The sequence below is a fragment of the Nerophis ophidion genome, linkage group LG23 (assembly GCF_033978795.1).
Source record: "Nerophis ophidion isolate RoL-2023_Sa linkage group LG23, RoL_Noph_v1.0, whole genome shotgun sequence".
Taxonomy (NCBI): Eukaryota; Metazoa; Chordata; class Actinopteri; order Syngnathiformes; family Syngnathidae; genus Nerophis; species Nerophis ophidion.
Genome location: NC_084633.1, coordinates 4968244 through 4994601, shown reverse-complemented (window position 1 = coordinate 4994601; position 26358 = coordinate 4968244). Strand labels below are relative to the sequence as shown.

The window sequence follows — 26358 nt, the reverse complement described above, 5'->3', positions numbered from 1 at the left end:
GTAATCTTTTAATGCTAGACATGGGGAGACCCGAAAATAATACGTTACAGTAATCGAGACGAGACGTAACAAACGCATGGATAATGATCTCGGCGTCTTTAGTGGACAAAATGGAGCGAATTTTAGCGATATTACGGAGATGAAAGAAGGCCGTTTTAGTAACGCTTCTAATGTGTGACTCAAAGGAGAGAGTTGGGTCGAAGATAATACCCAGATTTTTTACCGAGTCACCTTGTTTTATTATTTGATTGTCAAATGTTAAAGTTGTATTATTAAATAGAGGTCGGTATCTAGCAGGACCGATAATCAGCATTTCCGTTTTTTTGGCGTTGAGTTGCAAAAAATTAGCGGACATCCATTGTTTAATTTTATTCAGACACGCTTCCAACTGACTACAATCCGGCGTGTTGGTCAGCTTTAGGGGCATGTAGAGTTGGGTGTCATCAGCATAACAGTGAAAGCTAATACCGTATTTGCGTATGACGTCACCCAGCGGCAGCATGTAGATGCTGAAGAGTGCAGGGCCAAGGACCGAACCCTGGGGAACTCCACACGTTACCTTAACATAGTCCGAGGTCACATTGTTATGGGAGACGCACTGCACCCTGTCAGTAAGATAAGAGTTAAACCAAGACAGGGCTAAGTCTGACATACCAATTCGTGTTTTGATACGCTCTAATAAAATATTATGATCAACGGTATCGAAAGCAGCGCTAAGATCGAGGAGCAACAACATAGATGACGCATCAGAATCCATCGTTAGCAATAGATCATTAATCATTTTTGCGAGGGCTGTCTCCGTAGAGTGATTTGCCCTGAAACCGGATTGAAAGGTTTCACATAGATTGTTAAACACTAAGTGTTCATTTAGCTGCTCTGCAACAATTTTTTCGAGGATTTTCGAAATAAAGGGAAGGTGAGACACCGGTCGGTAGTTTACCATGAGGTCAGGATCGAGGTTAGGTCTTTTAAGGAGAGGATGTCAGCGTGTACACCGCCTTCCGCCCGATTGTAGCTGAGGAAGGCGCCTGCGACCACAAAAGGGAATAAGCGGTAGAAAAGGATGGATGGATAATGTCAAAAGTTATTGTAATTACTCAACAGTTTGCTCCTTTTTTAAATTTTACTATCCATCCATCCAGTTTTTACCGCTTGTCCCTTTCGGGGTCAGTTTTTTAAAATTTTATTTATTAGTTAAATTATTTTTAGATTGTGCCACGAGCTGTTAACAAATACATGCATGCCCTAATGGCCCACATGTATTGTAATAAAATATCATAATTACATTTTGTTTCATGATTAAACATTTACCTTTGCAGAATATTTTTGGACTTGGACCAGTTCTAACAACCATCAAATAATATATAAATAAATATGTATATATATATATATATATATATATATATATATATATATATATATATATATATATATATATATATATATATATATAATGTGTGTATATACATCCATCCATCCATTTTCTACTGCTTGTCCCAATAAATAAGTAAATATATATATATAGTTATTATTATTATTTTCTAATGTACTAGCAATGTACAAGCAAATAAATAATAAACAAAAAACTACAAAACAGCACCAGTGGGTTGTAAACTCAAAGTAACTAATGCCATCAAATTATATATATGTATATATATATACATATATATATACATATATATATATATATGTATATATATATATATATATATATATATTATATATATGTGTGTGTGTGTGTATATATATATATATATATATATATATATCCATTTCCATGGTGTAGTAAATGGATATATATATATATATATATATATATATATATATATATATATATATATATACTTTTTTTAAATTGTATTAACATTTAAGTATAATATGAACAATCCAAAAATAATAAACAAAACAAGTACAGAAACAGTACAAGGGTGTTGTAAACTCAATAAAGTAACTAATATGGAATGCAAAATATATATGTAAGAAACTGTAAAGCCATAGGCTCACACAAGTTCCGTAAATAATCCAAATTTGGAACACAACATCAAAGTTTTCACAGCTTTTTGGTTGTTAGAGGTAAAGTGTGTTTTAAAAGAGAGTTATGATTATTTTTTAAAGGCACAAAAAACAAGTCGTGTATTGAGAAACTTACATTTATGAATATAAAACTTAGCCAATTGAAAAATGAGCTTGCAAAGGTAAAATTAGCCTTCAAATCATATAAGAACCACAGTACCTGTCAAGTGACGTCACATAACCGGAACTATTGTTACTGCAACCAAACGGAAATGTTTGCATGCGGAATTGTCCGTTCATCTAATGTGTCCGTCCTGTCGTAGGTCACTTGTGTTTTTTCACACAACCTCATGATTGTTTTAACTGGTAAATAATTATTTAATGTGAAGCATTTGTGAAAATATGTGACAGCTAACCCTTTTGTCGAATATGCTAAGGTAACTTTTGGTTTGGACTGTAAACACCGCGGGATATGTGTGATAAATAGTTGAATGGTATAGTACGTTGTTGTTGTTTACATATACTACCCCATCAGTTTTTTAGTTTAACATGTCAGTAGTTTTTGATCATGTATTAACTAATAACACATACTTCTATATTCAAGAATGAATAGCTACTATTAACACATACTTCTATATTTAACAATGAATAGCACTGTGGTGAAGGGCTTAGTGATTCTGCCTCACAATACGAAGGTCTTGGGTTCGATCCTGCGCTCGGGATCTGTCTGTGTGGAGTTTGCATGTTCTCCCCTTGACTGCGTGGGTTCTCACCGGTTACTTCCTCCCACTTCCAAAGACATGCACCTGGGGATAGGTTGATTGGCAACACTAATTTGGCCCTAGTGTGTGAATGTTGTCTGTCTATCTGTGTTGGCCCTGTGATGAGGTGGCGACTTTTCCAGGGTTTACCCCGCCTTGCACACGATTGTAGCTGAGATAGGCTCCAGCACCCCCTGCGACTCCAAAAGAGATAAGCGGTAGAAAATGGATGGATGGATAATGAAAACACCACAAGCTGATACTGTGTTGATTTTTGTTTTTTCAACCCTGTCATGCAGAAATGGACGACGACGCCCCAGATGAGGCGTTTGCTGAGCTGAAAACCAGGGATGTCAGTGGCTGGGAAGTTGCTCAGATTGCTGCGGCTACTGGCCTGGCTGTTTATGCCATGTGGGCAGGAATTCTCCAGCCAGGCTTCCGAAAAGTCCCATTGAGGTTACAGGTACAGTGGGGCAAAAAAGTATTTAGTCAGCCACCGATTGTGCAAGTTCTTCCACTTAAAATGATGACAGAGGTCTGTAATTTTCATCATAGGTACACTTACACTGTTAGAGACAGAATGTGAAAAAAAATCCAGGAATTCACATTGTAGGAATTTTAAAGAATTTATTTGTAAATTATGGTGGGAAATAATTATTTGGTCAACCATTCAAAGCTCTCACTGATGGAAGGAGGTTTTGGCTCAAAATCTCACGATACATGGCCCCATTCATTCTTTCCTTTACACGGATCAATCGCCCTGTCCCCTTAGCAGAAAAACAGCCCCAAAGCATGATGTTACCACCCCCATGCTTCACAGTAGGTGTGGTGTTCTTGGCATGCAACTCAGTAATGCCAGTATTCTTCTTCCTCCAAACACGACGAGTTGAGTTTATACCAAAAAGTTCTATTTTGGTTTCATCTGACCACATGACATTCTCCCAATCCTCTTCTGTATCTTCCATGTATCCATTTTGGTATAAACTCAACTCGTCGTGTTTGGAGGAAGAAGAATACTGAGTTGCATCCCAAGAACACCATACCTCCTGTGAAGCATGGGGGTGGAAACATCATGCTTTGGGGCTGTTTTTCTGCTAAGGGGACAGGATGATTGATCCGTGTTTTGAAAGAACGAATGGGGCCATGTATCGCGAGATTTTGAGCCAAAATCTCCTTCAATCAGTGAGAGTTTTGAATGGTTGACCAAATACTTATTTTCTACCATAATTTACAAATAAATTCTTTAAAATTCCTACAATGTGAATTCCTGGATTTTTTTTCACATTCTGTCTCTCACAGTTTAAGTGTACCTATGAGGAAAATTACAGACCTCTGTCATCATTTTAAGTGGGAGAACTTGCACAATCGGTGGCTGATTAAATACTTTTTTGCCCCACTGTATGTTCCTCGACTGTATTTTGATTGTTTGAGACGTCCATCTAATACTGTTCTTCAATATTTCTCCCAGGTACCGTACATACCTGCCAGTGAAGCCCAAGTGAGCAATGTGATGACATTGCTAAAAGCCCGGAAGGGAGGCCTTGTGGATTTAGGATCTGGTGATGGCCGCATAGTAAGTATGTGTATGTCTTCCATGTATAGAAAAGTTGGCAATAAATAATCTTTAAAGTCTTTGATAGCGTTGCAATAGGGTGACATACACTATCACGCAAGTGAGTAGGCCTGCAGTAGTACCTCTGCACAATTTTAACATGTATTTTAAAAGGCAAAACATACTTTTTGATAAGAAATATTGAATAAAAACAATATAATAGAATTCACTAAAAACAACCACAGTTGTTTTGTGAAGTAATGTAATAAAAGTTTACTGCATAGAGAAACTGGAAATTGTGATGTATCATGTTGTATGCATGCATGTTCAAAATAAGCACAAACTCAAACTCATTAGTATGAGTCACTGAAAATGACGTAATACGCACAGCCATTATTGTCCAAATAGCTGGCGAGTGTGTGCCAAGATAATTGTATCTTGTCTAATGTCAAACATGGTGTTTGGTGCTGCATGGGCTGAGTGCTGCTGTTCATTTATGGAAACGTGAATGTACTTTGACGTTCTGAAGCAGCATTATTTCCTCTCTCCTTAAGATGGCAATATTGACTACTCTAAGGTTTTGTTCAAGTTTCATGTCTATAATAATGTGCCTTGAGAAGAGATATATATTAAAATGGCTGCTGCTGCTGGGTTGTAATCACTTTGCTTTCGGTGTGATTTTGGTCATTCACATATTTAATTTAGGTTTTGGAGGCCTATCGACAAGGCTTCACTCCTGCTGTTGGCTATGAACTCAACCCATGGCTTATTGGATTTTCCCGCTTCCATGCATGGAGAGCAGGTCATCACGACAAAGTGTCTTACCGAAGAGAAGACCTTTGGAAGGTCAGACATTTGTATTATAGCATTATGATCTTCTGTGGAGAATAGAATGTTCTATAACAATGCTTGTTTCATTTTAAATGTTTATTTACCAAGTTACACAGAGATAGAAATTAGCAATTATCTCGTGATTACACATAGCATGACTTTCAAACTGAAGAGTGTCAGGAAAGACTAATAATAACTTCATCTTCCGAAATAAAAATTTAATAACACTATTTGTTTCGTTAGGTCACATTTTCGCCTTGTTTGTCTTTGCAGGTGGACTTGACGGAATGCAAGAATATTACTGTTTTTTTAGCTCCGAGTGTGGTGAGTCATAAAAAATTACAAATCATTTCTGCATGATTTCTTTTATAGTTCATAAAGTTGGTAAATCATTAAGAGTAACTTATTGATTGAATGGTACTTTACTTACAGTATTGACTTGTATGTATGTAATTTTCCCCTTGAAAAAAGTCTTAAAGGGGTGATATTATGATTATTTTTATTTATATATATATATATATATATATATATATATATATATATATATATATATATATATATATATATATATACACATACACACTTCCCTGTTGTCTACATCAAGGGTTTATATCCTTGGGGCCCCTACTTTTCAACTACATAGGGGCCCACTGAACTAGTAATTTTCCTCTTGATTTTAATCATATTCAATAGTTATATCTAACTTACTTACAGTTTACAACCTTGTTAAACGATGTGAAACATGTATTAATCACAAATCTTATTTAACACATAAACCTTAGGCTTAGGTCACGCTGATTAGAAAAATAAGTACTAATCGAATATACTGCTAAGAAGGTACTCATAAATAACTGACCAAAAAATAAGTTTACATACTGTTATGTTGTGCTAAAGTAATTAAACTAAATTAATATGTTTCTTAACTAAGCTATCAATAAAAGGAAGTGCAAGTGAAAATTTAGCTTCACCACTTTAGTCCTAATTTTTGCACTTAGGAAATTGCTCTAAATTTAACTCCAGGCCCTTTGTGTTTTTTGAGATTGTCATTACTGCCACAAGTGGTGGAAAGGTGTATTACAAGTACCACTGCGGCTTATACGGACCACAGCTGAGAAATTGATATTTTTTGGCGGCCCTACAGGGGGCGTTCACGGCCTAACTATAGACCTATGGTTAAGAAATGCTTGTCTCTCCACCTTACACAATAGTGGTTCTTTGGTCAATCCATCCATCCATTTTCTACCGCTTACACCCTGGACAAGTCCCCACCTCATCGCAGGGCAATCTTTTGTATAAATTATGATTTATAGACAGTTTTCAAGTTTTCTCCCTGTCATCCATGTTGTAGTTTTTAGCACTTCCATATAGAGTTGACTGACAGATAAATTAGAACTACACGCTGCTTTTGTATTAGAAATTACATCAGCGGAGGATGCATGTGCATGTGCAAGCCAGTCTGCCCCACAACAAGAGGATATGAAAAAAAGAAGGAGCCTATTGACGACAGCGGCGGACTCACCTTAAGCACTTTGGGTAAATGTCTACCATATAATCTGCTGATGTCACCCTGTGAAAAACGTAACAAAATGGTCAAAATCCAAACGTCTTGTTTGAAGAAAGTCAAGATTGTTTTATAAATATCTCTGCGATGCCTCCATGGTTTGATTTCAAATTTCTGGGACCAAATAAACAAAAGTTAAAGTTCCAAAGACATGCACCTGGGGATAGGTTGATTGGCAACACTAAAATTGGCCCTAGTGTGTGAATGTGAGTGTGAATGTTGTCTATCTGTGTTGGCCCTGTGATGAGGTGTCGACTTGTCCATGGTGTACCCGCCTTCCGTCCGTTTGTAGCTGAGATAGGCACCAGCGCCCCCCGCGACCCCAGATGGAATAAGCAGTAGAAAATGGATAGATGGATGGATACATTTAAGTTAAAATACCACTGATAGTCACACACACACACACACTGGGTGTGGTGAAACTACCTTCTGCATTTGACCCATCCCCTTGTTCCACCCCCTGTGAGGTGAGGGGAACAGTGAGCAGCAGCGGTGGCCGCGCTCGGGAATCATGTTCGGTGATTTAACCCCAAATTCCTACCCTTTATGCTGAGTGCCAAGCAGGGAGGTAATGGGTCACACTTTTATAGTCTTTGGTATGACTCGGCCGGGGTTTGAACTCACAACCACCGATCTCAGGGTGAATACTCGAACCACAAAGCCAAAAAAAGTATTAGGTAAGAAAAATTGGTTTTGCATAATAGGGCCCCTTCAGAGATTTATATGTGAACGCAAGCAAGTGCCGCCAAACTACTTCTTTAAGTGAGTAATGGGTATTTTTAATTTATTATTTTGATACATTTTACTATACACCAGTTCCAAATCTGTACTTTTAAAAAGGGTGCTGGTGCCTAAATCGTGCCCAGAAAACATGTTCATTTAGAAAAGTAATAATAATAATAATTCAAATGCCTTTTTAATTTTTATCTGGGGAAGTTTTGTTACATTTGTGACAAATAAGAAACACATATTGATGATTATTAGACTTAGACTTAGACAAACGTTATTGATCCGTAAGGGAAATTGTTCCTCACAGTAGCTCAGTTACAAAGTATGGAAAGGATAATGTACAAAAAGAGGGCGAAAACAGAAGGTATAAAATAGACTAAAAATGTACCTTAGTAGCAATATAACATATATGTAATATTTACGTATCATATATACAGTAAACAATATATACAATATGTATTACAAATCCCAATTACCGTGTACAATATCACAGTACATGTAACAGCTGCAGCAAAAAAGTGCAGTATAAAAAAGAGTAGATCCAGCAGAAAATATACATTATAAACAAAGAGAAGTGGTCAGGTAATGGACAGATATCATCTATTGCTCTATGTCAGAAAATAGAGAATGCGCAAAAAACAACTTTTGTGTTTTAATATTGATGGTCATAAATCGTAGGGTTCCTGAATGCAACCTAGCCCAATGTAACCATCATTGGTGCATAATGAGGAATTGCTGTGTTTTTGTTGTTGTGGCTCCTCGCTTGCCTAGCACTGCAGCGCTTACAATGTTAAGAGGGCTGCTGTTTGGGGCAATAAATGTTAAAAATCTAATAGAATAGAAAGTACTTTATTGATCCCTGGGGGAAATTCAGCACCACAGTTCGCTCACAATAAACAATAATAATAATAAATAATATATTATATATAATATATAATATATGTATCATACTCTGCAGGTTTCTGTTGGGAAGCCACAATACTTACAAGACGTTACTTGTCCAATGTCATTGCCAAGCACTTGTTGCTAGTGGCTGAGTCTGCATTCTAAAAGCACCAAAAGAAGGCACTTTTAGCTTCATTTTTCCGTCTAGGTACAACTTTTTAATTCGACACCGCTTCAGTGCCCATCCCTACAAGCGAGTTAGAGCTTTTCCTACTGTCACTCACATGAGTAACTTAAAGAGATGCAGCAGCCACACAGAGACCTTCTCAAGTTAGCTAGTTAAGTTATTCGAAATCAAATGATTCTTACGCTCACTTTCAGATGATGGTGATCAATTACAAAGAGCTATCAAACAGCTAAAAAGTACTTTTTTATTGTAATAAAACAACTGATATTTAAAAGATGAATAAAAAGGTATGTTTAGTTTTTTATTTTGTATTTTAAAGTTACTTTTTGTTAGTACAGTAAAAGCATGTACACTTGTTATATTGTTGTTGTTTTGTGTGTGTAGCTTTCACTACTGCAGGAGAAGATGGAGGCTGAACTTCCTGATGATGCATTAGTGGTAGCTGGCCGTTTCCCCATCCCTGATTGGACGCCGTGCAGAACCGAGGGACACGGGGTGGACAGAGCCTGGGCGTACAGCATGAAAGCACAAAGACAGCTCACTCCAAATAAAGATAAGAAGTTGACAGGCACGGATGGACATCTTAGCAATGAATAGAAGCAACCACTTGATGGATAAAATGGGATTACCTTCAAAAAATGGACACATTTAGTGTATTTTCTGAATACAATTTTTATTTTATCTATATATCAGTATTGTAATTATGATTCATTGACTGGTGAAATGCATTATGTGCAAATTCAAAGTAGAATTGTTTGATGTGTTTATGTAAAGCCAGCTTGTCTCGAAAATTTTGGGCACTTTGTTTTGAAAAAATAAATTATTTTGTCTTTTGAAAAAGGGCCTTTTTGGTCTCATAACATCACACAGTTGTCTATAATGATACAAAATGGCAGCCTCCTAAAATGTATATTTTTGTTATTTTAAATTACTTACAGGTAATCTTTCCAAAATACTTGTACTTCAGCCTGAAATACATTTTAAATATGAATTATAATTTGTGGGTTTTAACCCTTGAAAAGCCAGTATGCTTACATCAGTCCATAGTTTTTATTGAGAAAAAAACATTTCAATTAAAGTAAGGTATTGTATTTGTTAATTATAGTATAATCAGGTAACATTGATTTCCAAAAATTCTCTCCAGAGCATGTTTGCATGCTTTACAAAAGAAAAAGTAGCGCTTTCTGATGAACAAAAATAAACATTGGAGCCCAAATAATTGCATTTGTTTATGATCATATATGGATTAAAAATTCCATATTCATTTGGATATATTTTGCTCCTCGTGTGTTGTCAGTTTTTGAGGAGCTTTGCCATTTTAGGCTATTTTTAAGGAACTAATAAACAAATTCCTCAGGCTATTTATATCCATTCAACAAAGCATAGACTTGTGTATGATCTCAGAATGTTTGATTTTATGACTATTCTGCACTGTCCAAAGTGTGGCCTGCGGCTCTTGTTTTTACCATTTTAAAAATACTATCATAAAAAAAAAAACTGAAAATTGGAAATAAAGGGTGTAAAGTAACAAGAAATTGTTGCAATATCTACACTAGACAGGTTTTTACTTTAAAACTGTCATTGCTAAAACAATAAGGAAAACTTAAAATCGACGGATAGATCTCAAAGTGATTTAAAGATTTAAGTGTTAATAGTAAAAATAATATATATTGATATATGACTTATTTTTAACACTTTTATGGATCCCTGAGACCTTAAGTCAGATTGTTTATCATTGATCAAAAAAAGTGAATCAAAAGCAATGTTGGTTTGACTTATTTACATTTTTAAGGCTCCAATTACTTATCAAATGTTCATCCATCCATTTTCTACCGCTTGTCCCAATTTTGAAAAATATTATAGGGAAATATTTTACTATTAAACTGGGTTTCTTTGGGGCAAATGGTATCTGAGAGGTTAGGCAAAAGGGGCATAGAACAAAAAAAAAATGTTTTGGCAATGGATTGATTGATTGATTGATTGAAACTTTTATTAGTAGATTGCACAGTACGGTACATATTTCGTACAATTGACCACTAAATGGTAACACCCGAATACGTTTTTCAACTTCTTTAAGTCGGGGTCCACGTTAATCAATTCAGCGTATAAATCAGGGGTCGGGAACCTTTTTGGCTGAGAGAGCCATGAAATCCAAATATTGTAAAATGTATTTCCGTAAGAGCCATATAATATTTGTTCTAACACTGAATAAATAAATAAATAAATGGGTTGTACTTGTATAGCGCTTTTCTACCTTCAAGGTACTCAAAGCGCTTTGACACTACTTCCACATTCACACACACATTCACACACTGATGGAGGGAGCTGCCATGCAAGGCGCCAACCAGCACCCATCAGGAGCAAGGGTGAAGTGTCTTGCTCAGGACACAACGGACGTGACGAGGTTGGTACGAGGTGGGATTTGAACCAGTGACCCTCGGGTTGCGCACGGCCACTCTCCCACTGCGCCACGCTGTCCCTATGCTATACAATGCGTGCATTTTTAAATTAAGACAAACATTTTTAGAGTAAAATAAGTATCTTATTCTTTTTAATAACCTTGTTATTCCGAAGCTAACCAATTGTAAAAAAAAAAATACTTCTTTCCATTAATGTGACCCTACTGTACCCCGAAGGACAGCTGGGGTTGGCTGAGCCACCTGCAACCTTGAACAGATGCGGTAGAAAAAGGATGGATGGAATAAAATGCATGAGAATGTTTTATTATTTGAACGTTATTTTTAAGACTGGTATTTCCACCATAATTATTCATTACTTATCGATGTTAAGCAATTTCAGCTAAGATTTATCTGACAGCCAGATACAGTCGTCAAAAGAGCCACATCTGGCTTGCGAGCCATAGGTTCCCTACCCCTGGTATAAATTAACAGATATACTTGAAGTTGATCATTAGATATTGAAATGTTTAATATGACTTATTTTCAACACTTGCTGCTCACCAAGCCAAGCGGTGTCTTGGCTGGGTGAGCAGGTGTCGGACACCTCAGTCTCCTTGGACGTATCCTCGCTCATCCATGCGGACTGGACACTGGCCGAGAGTTGGTTGGCGGCCGAGAGTGGAGTCGGCTCTCTTGGTTGCTTGGTTGGGTCTGCTCCTGTGTCTGGCCATGCTCCCTCAACCCCAGCGGACGATGGCGTGGAACACCGCAGAGGCCACCACAGTATATATGTTTCTTTTAGTTTTTATTCATAGCTGTATGTAGAAGTGGCTGGTTGTATCCGCTGCTTTAATGTCTTTCATGTCCGTTGTGTCCTTTGATGTTTGATGTTTCCCTCTTACACACACGTGAGAGGGATGTGTACTATCGCTATGAGTTGTTGTTGTTTTTTCCCCTTTGCCTCAGTCTGGACCCCCTCTCCAGGGCCAGGGTTTAGACCGATTTTTTTATTTCATTTTATTTTAATGTTCTATTTTTTTTCTCCCATCCCCCCCTACTTGTTTACCTGTATCTCACCTTTTTGTAAGGGGCGCTGGAAGCTGGCAGACCCGTCAGCGATCCTGTTCTGTCTCCCTGTGACGTTTGTCTGATCTTGAATGGGATTGTGCTGAAAATTTTAATTTTTCTAAAGGAACTCTCCTGAAGGAATAAATAAAGTACTATCTAATCTAATCTATCTTTAATGACTGAGACTCGGGACCCCTGAGGATCCCTAATGGTTTTGAAAATATAAAAATGCCCCCCGTATGCTCTTATTTTCAGTGGGAGGCCGTCAGCGGAAAAAGTTTGGACACCCCTGGATTAGCCCAGTGGTTCTTAAATGGGGGTACGCGTACCCTTGGGGGTACTTGAAGGTATGCCAACGGGTACGTGAGATTTTTTTAAAATATTCTAAAAATAGCAACAAATCAAAAATCCTTTATAAATATATTTATTGAATAATACTTCAACAAAATATGAATGTTAGTTCATAAACTGTGAAAAGAAATGCAACAATGCAGTATTCATTGTTGACAGCTAGATGTTTTTGTGGACATGCTCCATAAATAGCGATGTTAAATATTTCTTTTTTTGTGAAGAAATGTTTAGAATTAAGTTCATGAATCCAGAGGGATCTCTATTACAATCCCCAAATAGGGCACTTTAAGTTGATGATTACCTCCATGTGTAGAAATCTTTATTTATAATTGAATCACTTGTTTATTTTTCAACAAGTTTTTAGTTATTTTTATATCTTTTTTTTCCAAATAGTCCAAGAAAGGCAACTATAAATGAGCAACATTTTGCACTGTTATACAATTTAATAAAATCAGAAACTGATGACTTAGTGCTGTATTTTACTTCTGTATGTCTTTTTTCAACCAAAAATGCTTTGCTCTAATTAGGGGGTACTTGAATTAAAAAAATGTTCACAGGGGTTAGATCACTGAAAAAACGTTGAGAACCACTGGATTAGCCCATTAAAAACTGTTTTAATCTGAAAGGTACAACCGGATATGGTTGCTTCTAATGTGCCGGGTAACGTGACAGAACTGCTTCAAATCGGTCGATTCCTGCTCTAAAAGAGGAAGTGGCCAAGTGAACGCACATTTTTGCAGTCTTAACATATTACCGAGACGCCCTACTGGCATTAAAGGGGACCATAAAGAGCATCAACGTGCTTGAGCACGTTCGACACAGACAACAATATACAACTTTGATGTGCACATTGGCACGCTCCTAAAAAAAATTTGACAAACGGTTGCGTCAAAGTAGTTGCGAGCGGCCAGCCCTGGAAGCATGTTTACGTGCGACAAGCTAGCCCACAGCCAACGAAAAATGATGCCTTCACCCTTCTCGAAAAGCTAGTGAGTTAGCCGCTGCAACGTTCGCATTTTGCTAAGCAAACTGTCAACATTATTTGACGATTTAACGCTAAGAAGCCTTGCACATGTTTCCAGGGTCGGGGGTCGGGGGACTATAGCCCTATAGAAGCGTCGATGGAATGGAACGATAACATTAGCATGTATTTACTCAGCAATTCCAAAGCTGAGGTTGAAATAAGTAAATGTTGGACATTATAGGCAAAGTCAAAAAGAGTGTTTTGGTTATGGAGTCGCGAAAGAGAGCTCGCAGACCATGACGAACCCTCTGCTCGCTTGTATTAGCCAGCAACACTTTAGCTAATGCTATCCGCAGTTTTTGGCTAGCTCGCTAACATAAAGTTGGCCAATCCTCGTCTTTAATCCGAGACTAACTGAGCCGAAGAGCACATCCCAGACAGACTAACATGGTAAGTACAAAAAAAAAAACAATATTATTCGCTTCACTGGTTGTTTTTCTGTCGAAGGTGCTACAAGCTAACATGGGGCGCCGGATTCCCAGCTTTGAAGTAAGGAAGGGCGATTTATGAGCGTTTATGTTGACATGAGTGATTAATAAAGCTTATACTGGGCAAATATAACGTCGGTGTAACGGTTTGAGGTGTGCAGCTATTTGACGGGATGTTGACATCTCCGATAGGCCACAACAAGACGCCCATCTTGCAAAACTGAAGCTCTTCCTTGGAGTTAAAATATGTTGAAGCCTCGGCAAGTTGTGGCTCATGTGAGGAATTTCGACCCGCATGCCACAGGAGTGGCCCTTTAAAAATATATTAACGTCTGCCTGCATTGATAATCCTGCAGAGGTGGGATGGTAATTATACAAGATGCTGCACTTTTTTTAATCACCCTGTTATTTGGCTTTGAAGGACTATTCAATAGAATAGAAAGTACTTTATTGATCCCTAGGGGGAAATTCAGCACCACAGTTCGCTCACAATAAACAATAATAATAATAAATAATATATAACATACATATATTTAATATATGAAGAGTATAAACATATTCTACATATATTCAAAATTTAAGTGCAGTCAAGAAGGAACATATGCATCATACAGTCTGATTGCTGTCGGTATGAAGGACCTCCTGTGTCATTCCGTGTTACATTTTGGGAGTCAGAGCCTTCCACTGAACGTGCTCATTCTCTCCGCAAGTTCTGAGTGTAGTGGTTGGGAGGTGTTGTCCATAATGGCTAGGAGTTTTGCTAGACTTCTCTCTGACACCACTGCCAGAGAGTCTAGCTCCACTCCCACCACTTTACTGGCCTTCTCTACCAACTTGTCCAGTCTGTATGTGTCCCTCGCTCTCATCCCGCTGTCGCGGCGTACAATAGTCCTTCAAAACCAAATAGTGTACGCGAGATACAGTGTGGTGTGCCGCGGGAGGTTATGTAATTTCACCGAGCTGCGTTAAAAAAAAGTATTTTTTGCAAACCAGTAACTATAATCCACAAATGATGTGCCGTTGTTGTCTGTGCTGGGCATCTGCCTCACAATACGTAGGTCCTGAGCGGTCCTGGGTTCAATCCCGGGCTCGGGATCTTTCTGTGTGGAGTTTGCATGTTCTCCCCGTGACTGCGTGGATTCCCTTCCTCCCACCTCCAAAAACATGCACCTGGGGGTAGGTTGATCGGCAACACTAAATTGGCCCTAATGTGGGAATGATTGATAAATATAATCACAGCGGTATGAAGATACTGTGTGTCTACATTAAAACATTCTTCTTCATACTGCATTAATATATGCTCATTTTAAACTTTCATGCAGAGAAAGAAATCACAACTAAGTCAATTGATTTAAACTATATTTATTAAAGTTATTAGCAGGTGACTTTTCAAATGATGCTACATATTAGCAGTAATGTTACTTTTGGTAGCAACGCTTGTGCCCCACGCTTGACAAATTAAAGTTGTCTATTCGACATATTCCCGCTTGAAGCCGAACCACCGCCAGACGATGGACCCCTGCTGTATTTCTTGGGAATTCATTTTTCCTTCTTTCGCCCCTTCTTTCTGTCGTATAACCACTTGCACGGCTTCGTTAGCATCACAGCTAACGTTCAGTCTGCTACCTCTCTGTTCCGTGAGGGTGTATACGTATGTGACGTATGACGTGACGTGTGTAAGTTTCTGCGCTTGCTGTCTGTGAGAAGGAGAGACAAGAAAGAGCGAGAAGAGCCTCTAGTGTAATGCCCGCTGCTAAAAGCAACTGCGTGAGAAAGTATTCTCGAATATCACAATATAGTCATTTTCTATATCGCACAGAGACAACCCCGCGATATATTGCGTATATCGATGTATCGCCCAGCTCTAGTTACCATTTAGTCGTCGATTGTACGGAAAATGTACTGTACTGTGGAATCTACTAATAAAAGTCTCAAATCAATCAAGCTTGGCAGAGTACCGGTTAGTGTAATACTCTTCCATAACAGTAGGTGGCAGCAGGTAGCTAATTGCTTTATAAATGTCGGGAACGACATTGATGGTTTATCGTGATCCCAATATGCAGACGACAGTGGGAGGCAGAGTGTAGGCAAAGCAAAAATAAACAAAAGGCGAGTGCCGCTAAGAAAAGGCATTGAAGCTTAGAGAAGGCTACGTAAACAAAACTGAACTGGCTGCAAAGTAAACAAAAACAGAATGCCTGACGACAGCAAAGACTTGCAGCGTGTGGGAGCGGAGACGGCGTCCACAGAGTACATCCGAACATGACATGACAATCAACAATGTCCCCACAAAGAAGGTTACTGTCCGCACAACTTAAATATTCTTGATTGCTAAAATGAAGCAGGTGCGGGAAATAAAGCTCAAAGACATGAAACTAAAAAGCCACCAAAATACGAGTGCAAGACAAGAACTAAAACACTACACGCAGGAAAACAGCAAAAACTCTAAGTCACGGCGTGATGTGACGGGTCGTGCAGTGCACCTACTTTGAGACAAGAGTTATAGTGATGCGTGGTTGTTTACGGTTTAAAGTCATATCCAACAATTGCGACAATGACTTTTTACTGTCAACGGAGTTTCGTTTTTTTTTTTTAATGATTTTTGCTGATGGTGTGCCTCTGGATTTTTTCAATGAAAAAACTGCGCATTTGTTTAAAAAAGGTTGAAAAACATTGTTTTAAAAATGTTAACGTCCATCTCATTTGATAGTCCCGCAAAATGCTGAACATTTTAATCATCCTGGTATTTGGTTTTGAAGGACTACTTTATAGCCTTCGAAAAAAAAAAAAAATGGGCCTAATTAGGAAGGTTACACTTTTTGGATAGTTTTGAACAGTCATCAATTTCAACAAAGGAGTAGGGTCATTTATTTATATACCAATAGTTGCATAGAACAGTGTTTTTCAATCTTTTTGATTCAAGGCGCGTTTTTTTCTTGGAAAAAATCTGGAGGCACACCACCAGCAGAAATTAAAAAATTAAACACATTAGACAATAAAAAATCGTTTTCACAATTGTCGGATATGAATTTAAACCATAACCAAGCATGCATCAATATAGCTCTTATATCATAGTAAGTGTACTGTCACAACTTGTCGCATCACGCCGTAACTTATTTTAAGTGTTTTTGCTGTTTTCCCGGGCATAGTGTTTTGGTTCTTGTCTTGTGCTCCTTTTTTGGTGGCTTTTCCTGTTTTGTGGGTATTTTCCTGTTGCATTTTCATGTTTTCCTTCGAGCGCTATTCCCTGCAACTATTTTGTTTTCGTAATCAAGACTATTTAAGTTGTGCGGACGCTATCCTTCTTTGTGGGGACATTAATTGTCATTTCGTGTATGGATGTACTTTGTGGACGCCGTCTGCTCCACACGCTGTAAGTCTTTGCTGACGTCCAGCATTCTGTTTTTATTTACTTTGCAGCCAGTTAAGTTTGAGTTTTGTTTGCATAGCCCTCCCCAAGCTTCAATGCCTTTTTTTTTAAGCGGCACTCACCTTTTGTTTATTTTTGGTGTAAGTGTTTGTTAGATACCTTTTTACCTACACGCTGCCACCTGCACATTGTGATCACGACAAACCATGTTCCCGACATCTACAAAGCAATTAGCTACCTGCTGCCACCTACTGATATGGAAGAGTATTTCACGGTTACTCTGCCATGCTCTCGACAGCACTCAATAACGGCACGTTTGCGGATTATAATTACAGGTTTGCAGAAAATATTTTTAACCCAATTAGGTGAAATTGCATAATCTCCCACGGCACACCAGACTGTATCTGCCACAGCACAGTGGTTAAAAAGCACTGGTATAGTCTATCTTGAAAAAAATACATGGGCCTAATTAGGAGGGCTCCCCTTTCTGGCAAATTCTGAACAGTCATCAATTTCAACAAAGGAGTAGGGTCTTTCATAGACCAACAGTTTCATAGAACATCTTTTATCTGACTGGAAACACTGTAATAATCTATAGGCATTGTTCCTATTATATTCTTTTGTGTAACTCTACATCGGTTATTGTCATCCTTGATGTTATCAGGGGTGTCCCGATCCAAAGGTATTATCTGTTTGATATTAGTTAAGAAAACCCAAATTTAGGGTTATATCGCAGGGGTGTCAAACTCATTTTAGATCGGGGCCACATGGAGAAAAATCTTCTCCAAAGTGGGTCGGACTGGTAAAATCACGGCACGATAACTTCAAAAAGACAACTTCAGATTGTTTTCTTTGTTTAAAAATAAACCAGCAAATCATAATGTTGGTTGTTTTTTTTGTTACAATTACCTGTTGCGGTTAATAGTATATATACTTCATTATATTTTTTGAATAAATTATATGATAATGTTCATCAGTAAAGTGATTGGTGTTAATTTTTGATCTAATAAGATAAAAAAATATATATCAAAATCAAATGACATTGATGTAGTTTGATCATTTTCCTTGATTGATGTACTGACGTGGTTTATTTTGTACATATGTAACATCATCTACAAAGATACAAAGAATTGCTATTGCAACATCCAGTGGACACATTTTGAACAGCTGTTTCTTTCATTCAAACATTTCAGGTTAATATTTATACTTGGCAAGCTCATCCTGCGGGCCATACGTTTGACACCCCTGTTACATTGTTTAGCATGTAAAATCTTGGATACAAGCAGTGCATTTACTTTTGCAAAGTTGGCCAGCCAGCTATCATCTAAATATTCTCTGATAAGCACACAAGGTTGTTCTTGTATTCTAGTGGTCATTTACAAAAGGTAAGCATGGTAGGCTGTCAGTGGCGGGCCGTACATTCACACCTAGGCCTGCAGTGATGTCTTACATAGTCCGACTTTAATAAAAACCTCCCATAATACATAATTTATGTCACCACATCACCACGGCTGGAAAAATGGTATACAAAAACACTTGTGCACTGCTGAGTACAGAATCACCTTAATAGTGTACAAAATTGTCTATTTTCTGGCGCATATAAAAGTCAACAAACCAGCATCAGCTATTAAAACATATCTCTATGTGGTGCTGTCAAAATTTAAATAATTGTAAAAACAAGTTGAAAAAATAAAGAAAAAAAATCTTTGATCTCAAAATTTGCAGCACCCAACGGAAGCCGGAAGCCTTGGTTGATTTGCATGGATATACCACGGGGCGGTATGGCTCGGTTGGTAGAGTGGCCCTGCCAGCAGCTTGAGGTTTCCAGGTTCGATTCCCGCTTTTGCCATCCTAGTCACTGCTGTTGTGTCCTTGGGCAATACACTTTACCCACCTGCTCCCAGTGCCACCCACACTGGTTTAAATGTAACTTAGATATTGGGTTTCATTATGTAAAGCGCTTTGCGTCACTAGAGAAAAGCCCTATATAAATATAATTCACTTCACTTCACTTCCTGCTTTCCCAACTTGTGATTGGGATACTCACTCAGTACGTGCCCATCCACTAAATTAGTCCGACTTCTCAAATAATTCCGCTCTAAATAAGCCTACTACTGCCCATGGGAACACCTTAATGCTTATGGCGTATGACCAATGGTCGCATTAGAGAGGGTGGGTGAACACTTTGACTTCACACCCGTGTTTAAAAATATAAAGAAACTAACTATTTTACAAATCAGACTAAGTGCATGGAAACATAGTGACTTGTGACTCATAATCACTAGAGGTGTAAATGTCACGTTCAATGTCACATTCACCACTTGATTTGATTGGCTATCGCAACTGTCTATCAATTGTATGTGCCCTGTTTGCCTGCACTATGCAGACCGCCACATTTTTGATTCAGAAGGCATCGGGCAGATTTCATACAGCGCTGGCAAAACAAGCGAGGAATTCTGAAGCTTTAACATAAAAATAGCAACACCGGAGACTAATATGTCATGAAAGGAAAATGATGTCAGATGAAAAATGTTATACATTTAGGGAAAGTAAAATACAAATTAAATTAACTTATCAATTTATGATCATGATTTATGCTAAGCCAGCAGAGAAGGTGTTGCTGGCCTTGTCCGCCCACATTGTAGGCTGTAGACTACCTGGAGCTAGCAGCCTCACAACAGCAAAGAACACAATAGCACACAAGCTAAACATACAGTACGTAAATAGTTTTTTAACTGAATAATATTGCAGGGTAAAACAGCTCATTTGTTAATATATACAAGTATAAAATATTTATAGTTGTATATTACTTAGTCTCCAAAGCAGGAGCGTGTTCCAGTACCCAACATTTTATTGTGTCATGAACTTAGTTATTTGTGGCTACTAGGTGTTTCCAAAAAACACTCCACTTCCACTTAAATACATCATATGTCCATTCTATATGTTATTAATACATTGGTTAGTGTTTTTTATTTCATTGTCCTCTGTTCGACCAATTTCACTTGAACAAACTTTTTGTAACATACCACACATACAAAATAATACAATTATGTATGATTTCATATCAGATCCATACCGATATCGGCCAATACTCAAGATTCCAATGTCAGTATGGGAAGTGAAAAAGTTGCATTGCGACAACCTTAGTTATTAATACTGTTGTTGTTCTTAACCAGGCTTCAGAGGAGGCATCACTGCGTGCCCTGGAGAGCCTGATGACAGAGTTCTTTCACAGCTGTACAACCAATGAAAGGCAGAGAGAAATAGGTATGTATGGTTCAGTCATTATCAATCGCCCCGTTTACACTAAACTCTCGATCAGACTTTTTTGCCCTCTAGTGATACAGATAAACTATTTTTTTGCGAGACTAAAGGTTCCGAAGTGCTTCAAATCTGATATTTTCGCATCCGATTCAGGCCACATCAGATGGTAGTCAGAATCTGTGATCTTTTAAAATAAATTTGACTTCGGCCTAAACGGCAATTCGACCCGGAAGGGACGTTTTCGTCAGCTTTGGACGAGCTGCGTCTTTCGTGTGCAAGGGGAAAGACGCAGCCCACCAGCGGAAGTGAATACGTCATCAAATCCAGTTTTGGTAAGCACAGTTTTTTAAGCGGCCAAATTTTTGCTGCAGTCAATAGTGCGCAAATAAAAAGCTATACTGCGTCTAATACATGAATATATATTTTGATTTCAAAGAAATAGCGATTGTTAAAGGACGGCAATTGATGCTGTGGCTTAGTTGCTTACATGTTATGTACATTGCGAAAGTTCTTTACATAACTGAGTTGAAAAATAAAGCTAACGTTGATCCACGCTGATGTCCATGTTGCTTCTACTTAACAGCCATAAAAAGATTAGAACCCTCCCAAATATATATATATATTTACTTTTTCTTATTATTTATTTTTTCATACATTGTTACTTTTTTCACATGAAAACACTCATTCTAAAGGTGTGATGACTTATTTTATTTTTTAGTGACTTATTTGTTAATTTACAGAATCTGGTCAACTTCCTTTGTTGTCACTTTATCGAACTGCGCATACAAGTGTCTTCGGTGGCCACATGGGGGCTTTTGCGCGTTTATACCAGGGTCTGATAAAGGTCACACTTTACTTTGCTCAAAAGGGTTTAAATGCTGCCCAGAGATCGACACAATCCTGCCCAACCGACCATCTGAACTGACAAATCTTGTGCAAAAGAAAGGAAGCGGATCAAAAAACCATTTAAAATATTTTAAAGCAGTATTGTCCAAGTGCATCACACATGCTTCAGCTGGTCTATGACGCATGCAATCAGAAAAGATAGACTTTTATCCATAAAAATATTGAGAAGCTGTAGATGCTGTTTTTGAGACGTTTCAATTTGTTCTGACTAGTCCTAACTCAAGAAACTTGATAGTCGACCATTACTGTCAGTACACACATTCATATAACTTTTCAACCCTGACCTTTCAAAGACGCCCATTTACAACATGAACAACGATAGTTCCTGTTGTTAATTGACAGAGATGGTGTTACCAAATGTCACGAGAGAAATAAGCAACCAACTCTCTGAAACCAAGTTCCTTATAATAAGGGCTGGACAAAGTAGCCTAAAGGAGACACTATTAGTTTGTTCCCCCAGTTATATCCTGAACAATATTCTTACTTCATTACATATAACTAATAGTTGTTCATAGGGCAGCACGGTGGAGGAGGGGTTAGTGCGTCTGCCTCACAATACAAAAATCCTGAGTAGTCCTGGGTTCAATCCCGGGCTCAGGATTTTTCTGTGTGGAGTTAGCATGTTCTCCCCGTGACTGCGTGGGTTCCCTCCGGGTACTCCGGCTTCCTCCCATTTCTAAAGACATGCACCTGGGGATAGATTGATTGGCAACACTAAATTGGCCCTAGTGTGTGAATGTGAGTGTCAATGTTGTCTGTCTCTGTGTTGGCCCTGCGATGGGGTGGCGACTTGTCCAGGGTGTACGCCGCCTTCCGCCCAATTGTAGCTGAGATAGGCACCAGTGCCCCCCGCGACCCCAAAGGGAATAAGCGGGATAAAATGGATGGATGGATGGATAGTAGTTGTTTATAAATGATAAATAATAAATGGGTTGTACTTGTATAGCGCTTTTCTACCTTCAAGGTACTCAAAGCACTTTGACACTACTTCCACATATACCCATTCACACACACATTCACACACTGACGGAGGGAGCTGCCATGCAAGGCGCTAACCAGCACCCATCAGGAGCAAGGGTGAAGTGTCTTGCTCAGGACACAACGGACGTGACGAGGTTGGTAGTAGGTGGGGATTGAACCAGGGGACCCTCGGGTTGCGCACAGCCACTCTTCCACTGCGCGACGCTGTCCCTATATAGTACACAATATTGTATGGATTTTCAAACAATATTGTTTATCTAAAAGGTAGTTTTTATTTTTTAAAAGGCATGTTAACATGGTAAAATTGTGGTGTTTTGGCAGGGCCAAACACCAATTATATTTATTGTCATTAATTTCAATGGGCGAGGCTGATTTGAGGATGAAGTGTTTTGAGTTACTAGCTCGGTTGTGGAACATACCATGTTCGTAAGTTGAGGAACTGCCTTACACTAACTCTGCACATGTCTTAACGAGTAGATGCCATATCAGGGTTTCCCACAGGACTGCAATCTATTTGTGGTGGTGGGACTGTCGCTAAATAACATTGTGGTGTAATTTTGCATGGATGCTGTAGGATCGAAGAATAATGTGGGAGAGTTTTAAAATGTATGTAGAAACACACAAAAAAAAAATAATTATGTTCTATGTAAAAACTTTCTTATGTTACTTGTTATTGTAATTAAAAAATATACCACAAAAAGAGGAGAATAATGCACCTCCCAGGAATGTATCTGACTGACGGGTATAATTTAAGATGTGTAGCGAAGCATGTCTTTTTACAAGTTTACACTTTTTTTGTGGCTTATACACGGGGCAGGCTCATCTAGCTACAGGTAGGTTAAAGGTAGTGTTACAGTATGTGGTGTTCATAAGGAATTTGTTTTTTTTTTATTAATGATGTCCTGAAAGCTTGAAACTGTTGATTTCATAACCCCGTGCATACATACGTTTTATAACCTGCAAAGGCGATTAACAAAACATTCACGTAATTTCCTATACTATGTGCCAAAGAAATTCACTTGTGTTGAATGACTTTTTTTAACACGGGCGTGGAGGAAATGTTAATTTTTTGAAAATATCGGAGTTTGTGTTTTGTCAATTTCTGCTTGAAGAGTTCTATTTTCTGACAGTCTAAGTCCATAAATGCGTTGTGAGTGGACTAAGCGCGGGGTTAATACAGTGGGAGAGAGCCGCTTTGTGTGCTCGATGAGACACTAATTGCTCTTTTAATAAAGTGATTGTCGATCGACCACTTCCTCGTCATCCTTTTAGCGTTCACGCAAAAGCTACAATATTTTATATGCTCACAAAAACAGACTTCGGGAGGTTTGTAACTTCAGTAGGGATGTTTGTAGGGCAATTTTCGGGAGTCTTCCACGGAATCCGGAAAAGTTGGCAGCATGCCGTGTTACAATTATAAGTTTTTTAAATGTTTTTTCATGCATCATTAATGTGGTACTTTGTACAGCCAGGCTTTAATAGATTTTAGTGTCGTTTTTAGTCACTTAAAATAAATTATTGCTACCTTTTGGTGGAATTGGGATACTCTTAGTAGGAATGGCTAATGCACTGCATCCTATTAGATAATGCCATTGTGGCCCTCAGTTATATACCAGTATGTTTTACATTAGGATTACAATTGTGTTAATTGTCAAGAAACAAGGATAAAATAATTTAGGGTAAACAAATGAGTTTTCACATCAAATCCAGTAGTGCATTAATTTTTATACAGTCTGTAATGTACACCATACATTGTTTGAGTATTTACAAATATACATCCTAGATATAATGGATAGAAAGTAATATAGGTATACACAAGCTATGATATGAATATGCAAATTAAAACACAGTACATAATTAGATATGAGTATACAAAACAAACATATGAATGGGTAAAATCAGTGTAACTGAAATAAATAGGATTGTTGGGAATGCGCTCAAAAGGGAGACTGCTCTGTGGAAAAAGCTGTTCTTGAGTATACTACAAACCCTGTTTCCATATGAGTTGGGAAATTGTGTTAGATGTAAATATAAACGGAATACAATGATTTGCAAATAATTTTCAACCCATATTCATTTGAATATGCCACAAAGACAACATATTTGATGTTCAAACTGATAAACTTGTTTTGTGTTGTTGCAAATAATCATTAACTTTAGAATTTGATGCTAGCAACACGTGACAAAGAAGTTGGGAAAGGTGGCAATAAATACTGATTAAGTTGAGGAATGCTCATCAAACACTTATTTGGAACATCCCAGGCTAATTGGAAACAGGTGGGTGCCATGATTGGGTATAAAAATAGCTTCCCAAAAATGCTCAGTCTTTCACAAGAGCAAATAGTCAAACAGTTTGAACAACGTTTTGTCAAAGTGCAATTGCAAAAATTAAGGGATTTCAACATCTACGGTCCATAATATAATCAAAAGGTTCAGAGAATCTGTAGAAATCGCTCCACGTAAGCGGCATGGCCGGAAACCAACATTGAATGACCGTGACCTTCGATCCCTCAGACGGCACTGTATCAAAAACCGACATCAAGCTCTAAAGGATATCACCACATGGGCTCAGGAACACTTCAGAAAGCCACTGTCACTAAATACAATTGGTCGCTACATCTGTAAGTGCAAGTAAAAGCTCTACTATGCAAAGGGAAAGTCATTTATCAACAACATCCAGAAACGCTGTTTGCTTCTCTGGGCCCGAGATCATCTAAGATTGACTGATGCAAAGTGGAAAAGTGTTCTGTGGTCTGACGAGTCCACATTTCAAATTGTTTTTGGAAATATTCAACATTGTGTCATCCGGACCAAAGGGGAAGCGAACCATCCAGACTGTTATCGACGCAAAGTTCAAAAGCCAGCATCTGTGATGGTATGGGGGTGCATTAGTGCCCAAGGCATGGGTAACTTTCACATCTGTGAAGGCACCATTAATGCTGAAAGGTACATACAGGTTTTGGAACAACATATGCTGCCATCTAAGCACCGTCTTTTTCATGGACGCCCCTGCTTATTTCAGCAAGACAATGCCAAGCCACATTTAGCACGTGTTACAACAGCGTGCGTTCGTAAAAAAAGAGTGCGGGTACTTTCCTGGCCCGCCTGCAGTCCAGACCTGTCTCCCATCGAAAATGTGTGGTGCATTATGAAGCGTAAAATACGACAGCGGAGACCCCGGACTGTTGAACAACTGAAGCTTTACATATAACAAGAATGGGAAAGAATTCCACTTTCAAAGCTTCAACAATTAGTTTCCTCAGTTCCCAAATGTTTATTGAGTGTTGTTTAAAGAAAAGGTGATGTAACACAGTGGTGAACATGCCCTTTCCCAACTACTTTGGCACGTGTTGCAGCCATGAAATTATAAGTTAATTCCATCCATCCATCCATTTTCTACCGCTTATTCCCTTTCGGGGTCGCGGGGGGCGCTGGCGCCTATCTCAGCTACAGTCGGGCGGAAGGCGGGGTACACCCTGGACAAGTCGCCACCTCATCGCAGGGCCAACACAGATAGACAGACAACATTCACACTCACATTCACACACTAGGGCCAATTTATTATTTGCAAAAAAAATAAAAGTTTATGAGTTTGAACATCAAATATCTTGTCTTTGTAGTGCATTCAACTGAATATGGGTTGAAAAGGATTTGCAAATTATTGTATTTTGTTTTTATTTACCTCTTAACACAATTTCCCAACTCCTATGGAAACCGGGTTTGTAGTTTTAGTCCTAAGGAACCTGAAGCTCCACATTACATGAGCTGTATATGAAATAGTGTTGTTGAAGGTATGTAGATGTTCCTATTACTGGGTCAAGGGTTTGAAGCATGTGCTTTTAAAGCACCTCTTTTCTCAAAAGTGAAGCAAACTAGACTAGAGGTTGACATTTTTCCAACCTTTTAGGATCATAAACTGGCTCTAGAGACACATTTTACTGTTTTAATATTTAAAAGTTAGTTTTACATAATAATAGACATTTAAATAGCACACCAAAAGAGAATTAGTCACTTATCTGACATTAAAAACACCCATATGTCAAAAAGA

The 26358-nt window shown here is 38.2% G+C and overlaps 2 protein-coding genes across 8 annotated transcripts in view; both read left to right on the top strand.

Annotated features, from left to right (window-relative positions):
• Window positions 1-2255: 2255 nt before the first annotated feature.
• On the top strand, window positions 2256-9359 carry antkmt (adenine nucleotide translocase lysine methyltransferase). 4 transcript variants are annotated; one of them, XM_061884763.1, is made up of 6 exons: window positions 2256-2379; window positions 3074-3237; window positions 4243-4347; window positions 5032-5172; window positions 5431-5481; window positions 8904-9359. In XM_061884763.1, exons 1-6 carry the CDS (start codon window positions 2364-2366, stop codon window positions 9114-9116), a joined length of 690 nt encoding a protein of 229 aa, XP_061740747.1. In that variant the 5' UTR covers window positions 2256-2363; the 3' UTR covers window positions 9117-9359. The 4 variants fall into 4 exon arrangements, with proteins under 4 accessions (XP_061740747.1, XP_061740748.1, XP_061740749.1 ...); XM_061884764.1 differs by having other exon boundaries at window positions 2265-2332; XM_061884765.1 differs by having other exon boundaries at window positions 2292-2450.
• A 3665-nt stretch (window positions 9360-13024) lies between these two features.
• xpo6 (exportin 6) overlaps window positions 13025-26358 on the top strand; it is a 47297-nt gene continuing 33963 nt past the window's right edge. The window contains exons 1-4 of one of the 4 annotated variants that reach the window (XM_061885037.1): window positions 13026-13326; window positions 13420-13751; window positions 13809-13850; window positions 20336-20426. In XM_061885037.1, the coding sequence (XP_061741021.1) occupies window positions 13749-13751; window positions 13809-13850; window positions 20336-20426 (136 nt within the window). In that variant the 5' untranslated portion in view covers window positions 13026-13326; window positions 13420-13748. Of the gene's footprint in view, window positions 13752-13808; window positions 13851-20335; window positions 20427-26358 lie in introns of all 4 variants that reach the window. The other 3 variants (XM_061885038.1, XM_061885040.1, XM_061885039.1) reach the window with 3 other exon arrangements.

What these genes read in the sequence shown, in the direction of transcription:
- antkmt (XM_061884763.1), top strand. An exon ending in GAAGAGAAGACCTTTGGAAG is followed by an intron (nt 5,173 to 5,430) that starts GTCAGACATTTG and finishes TTGTCTTTGCAG; the next exon opens with GTGGACTTGACGGAATGCAA. An exon ending in TTTTTTTAGCTCCGAGTGTG is followed by an intron (nt 5,482 to 8,903) that starts GTGAGTCATAAA and finishes TTGTGTGTGTAG; the next exon opens with CTTTCACTACTGCAGGAGAA.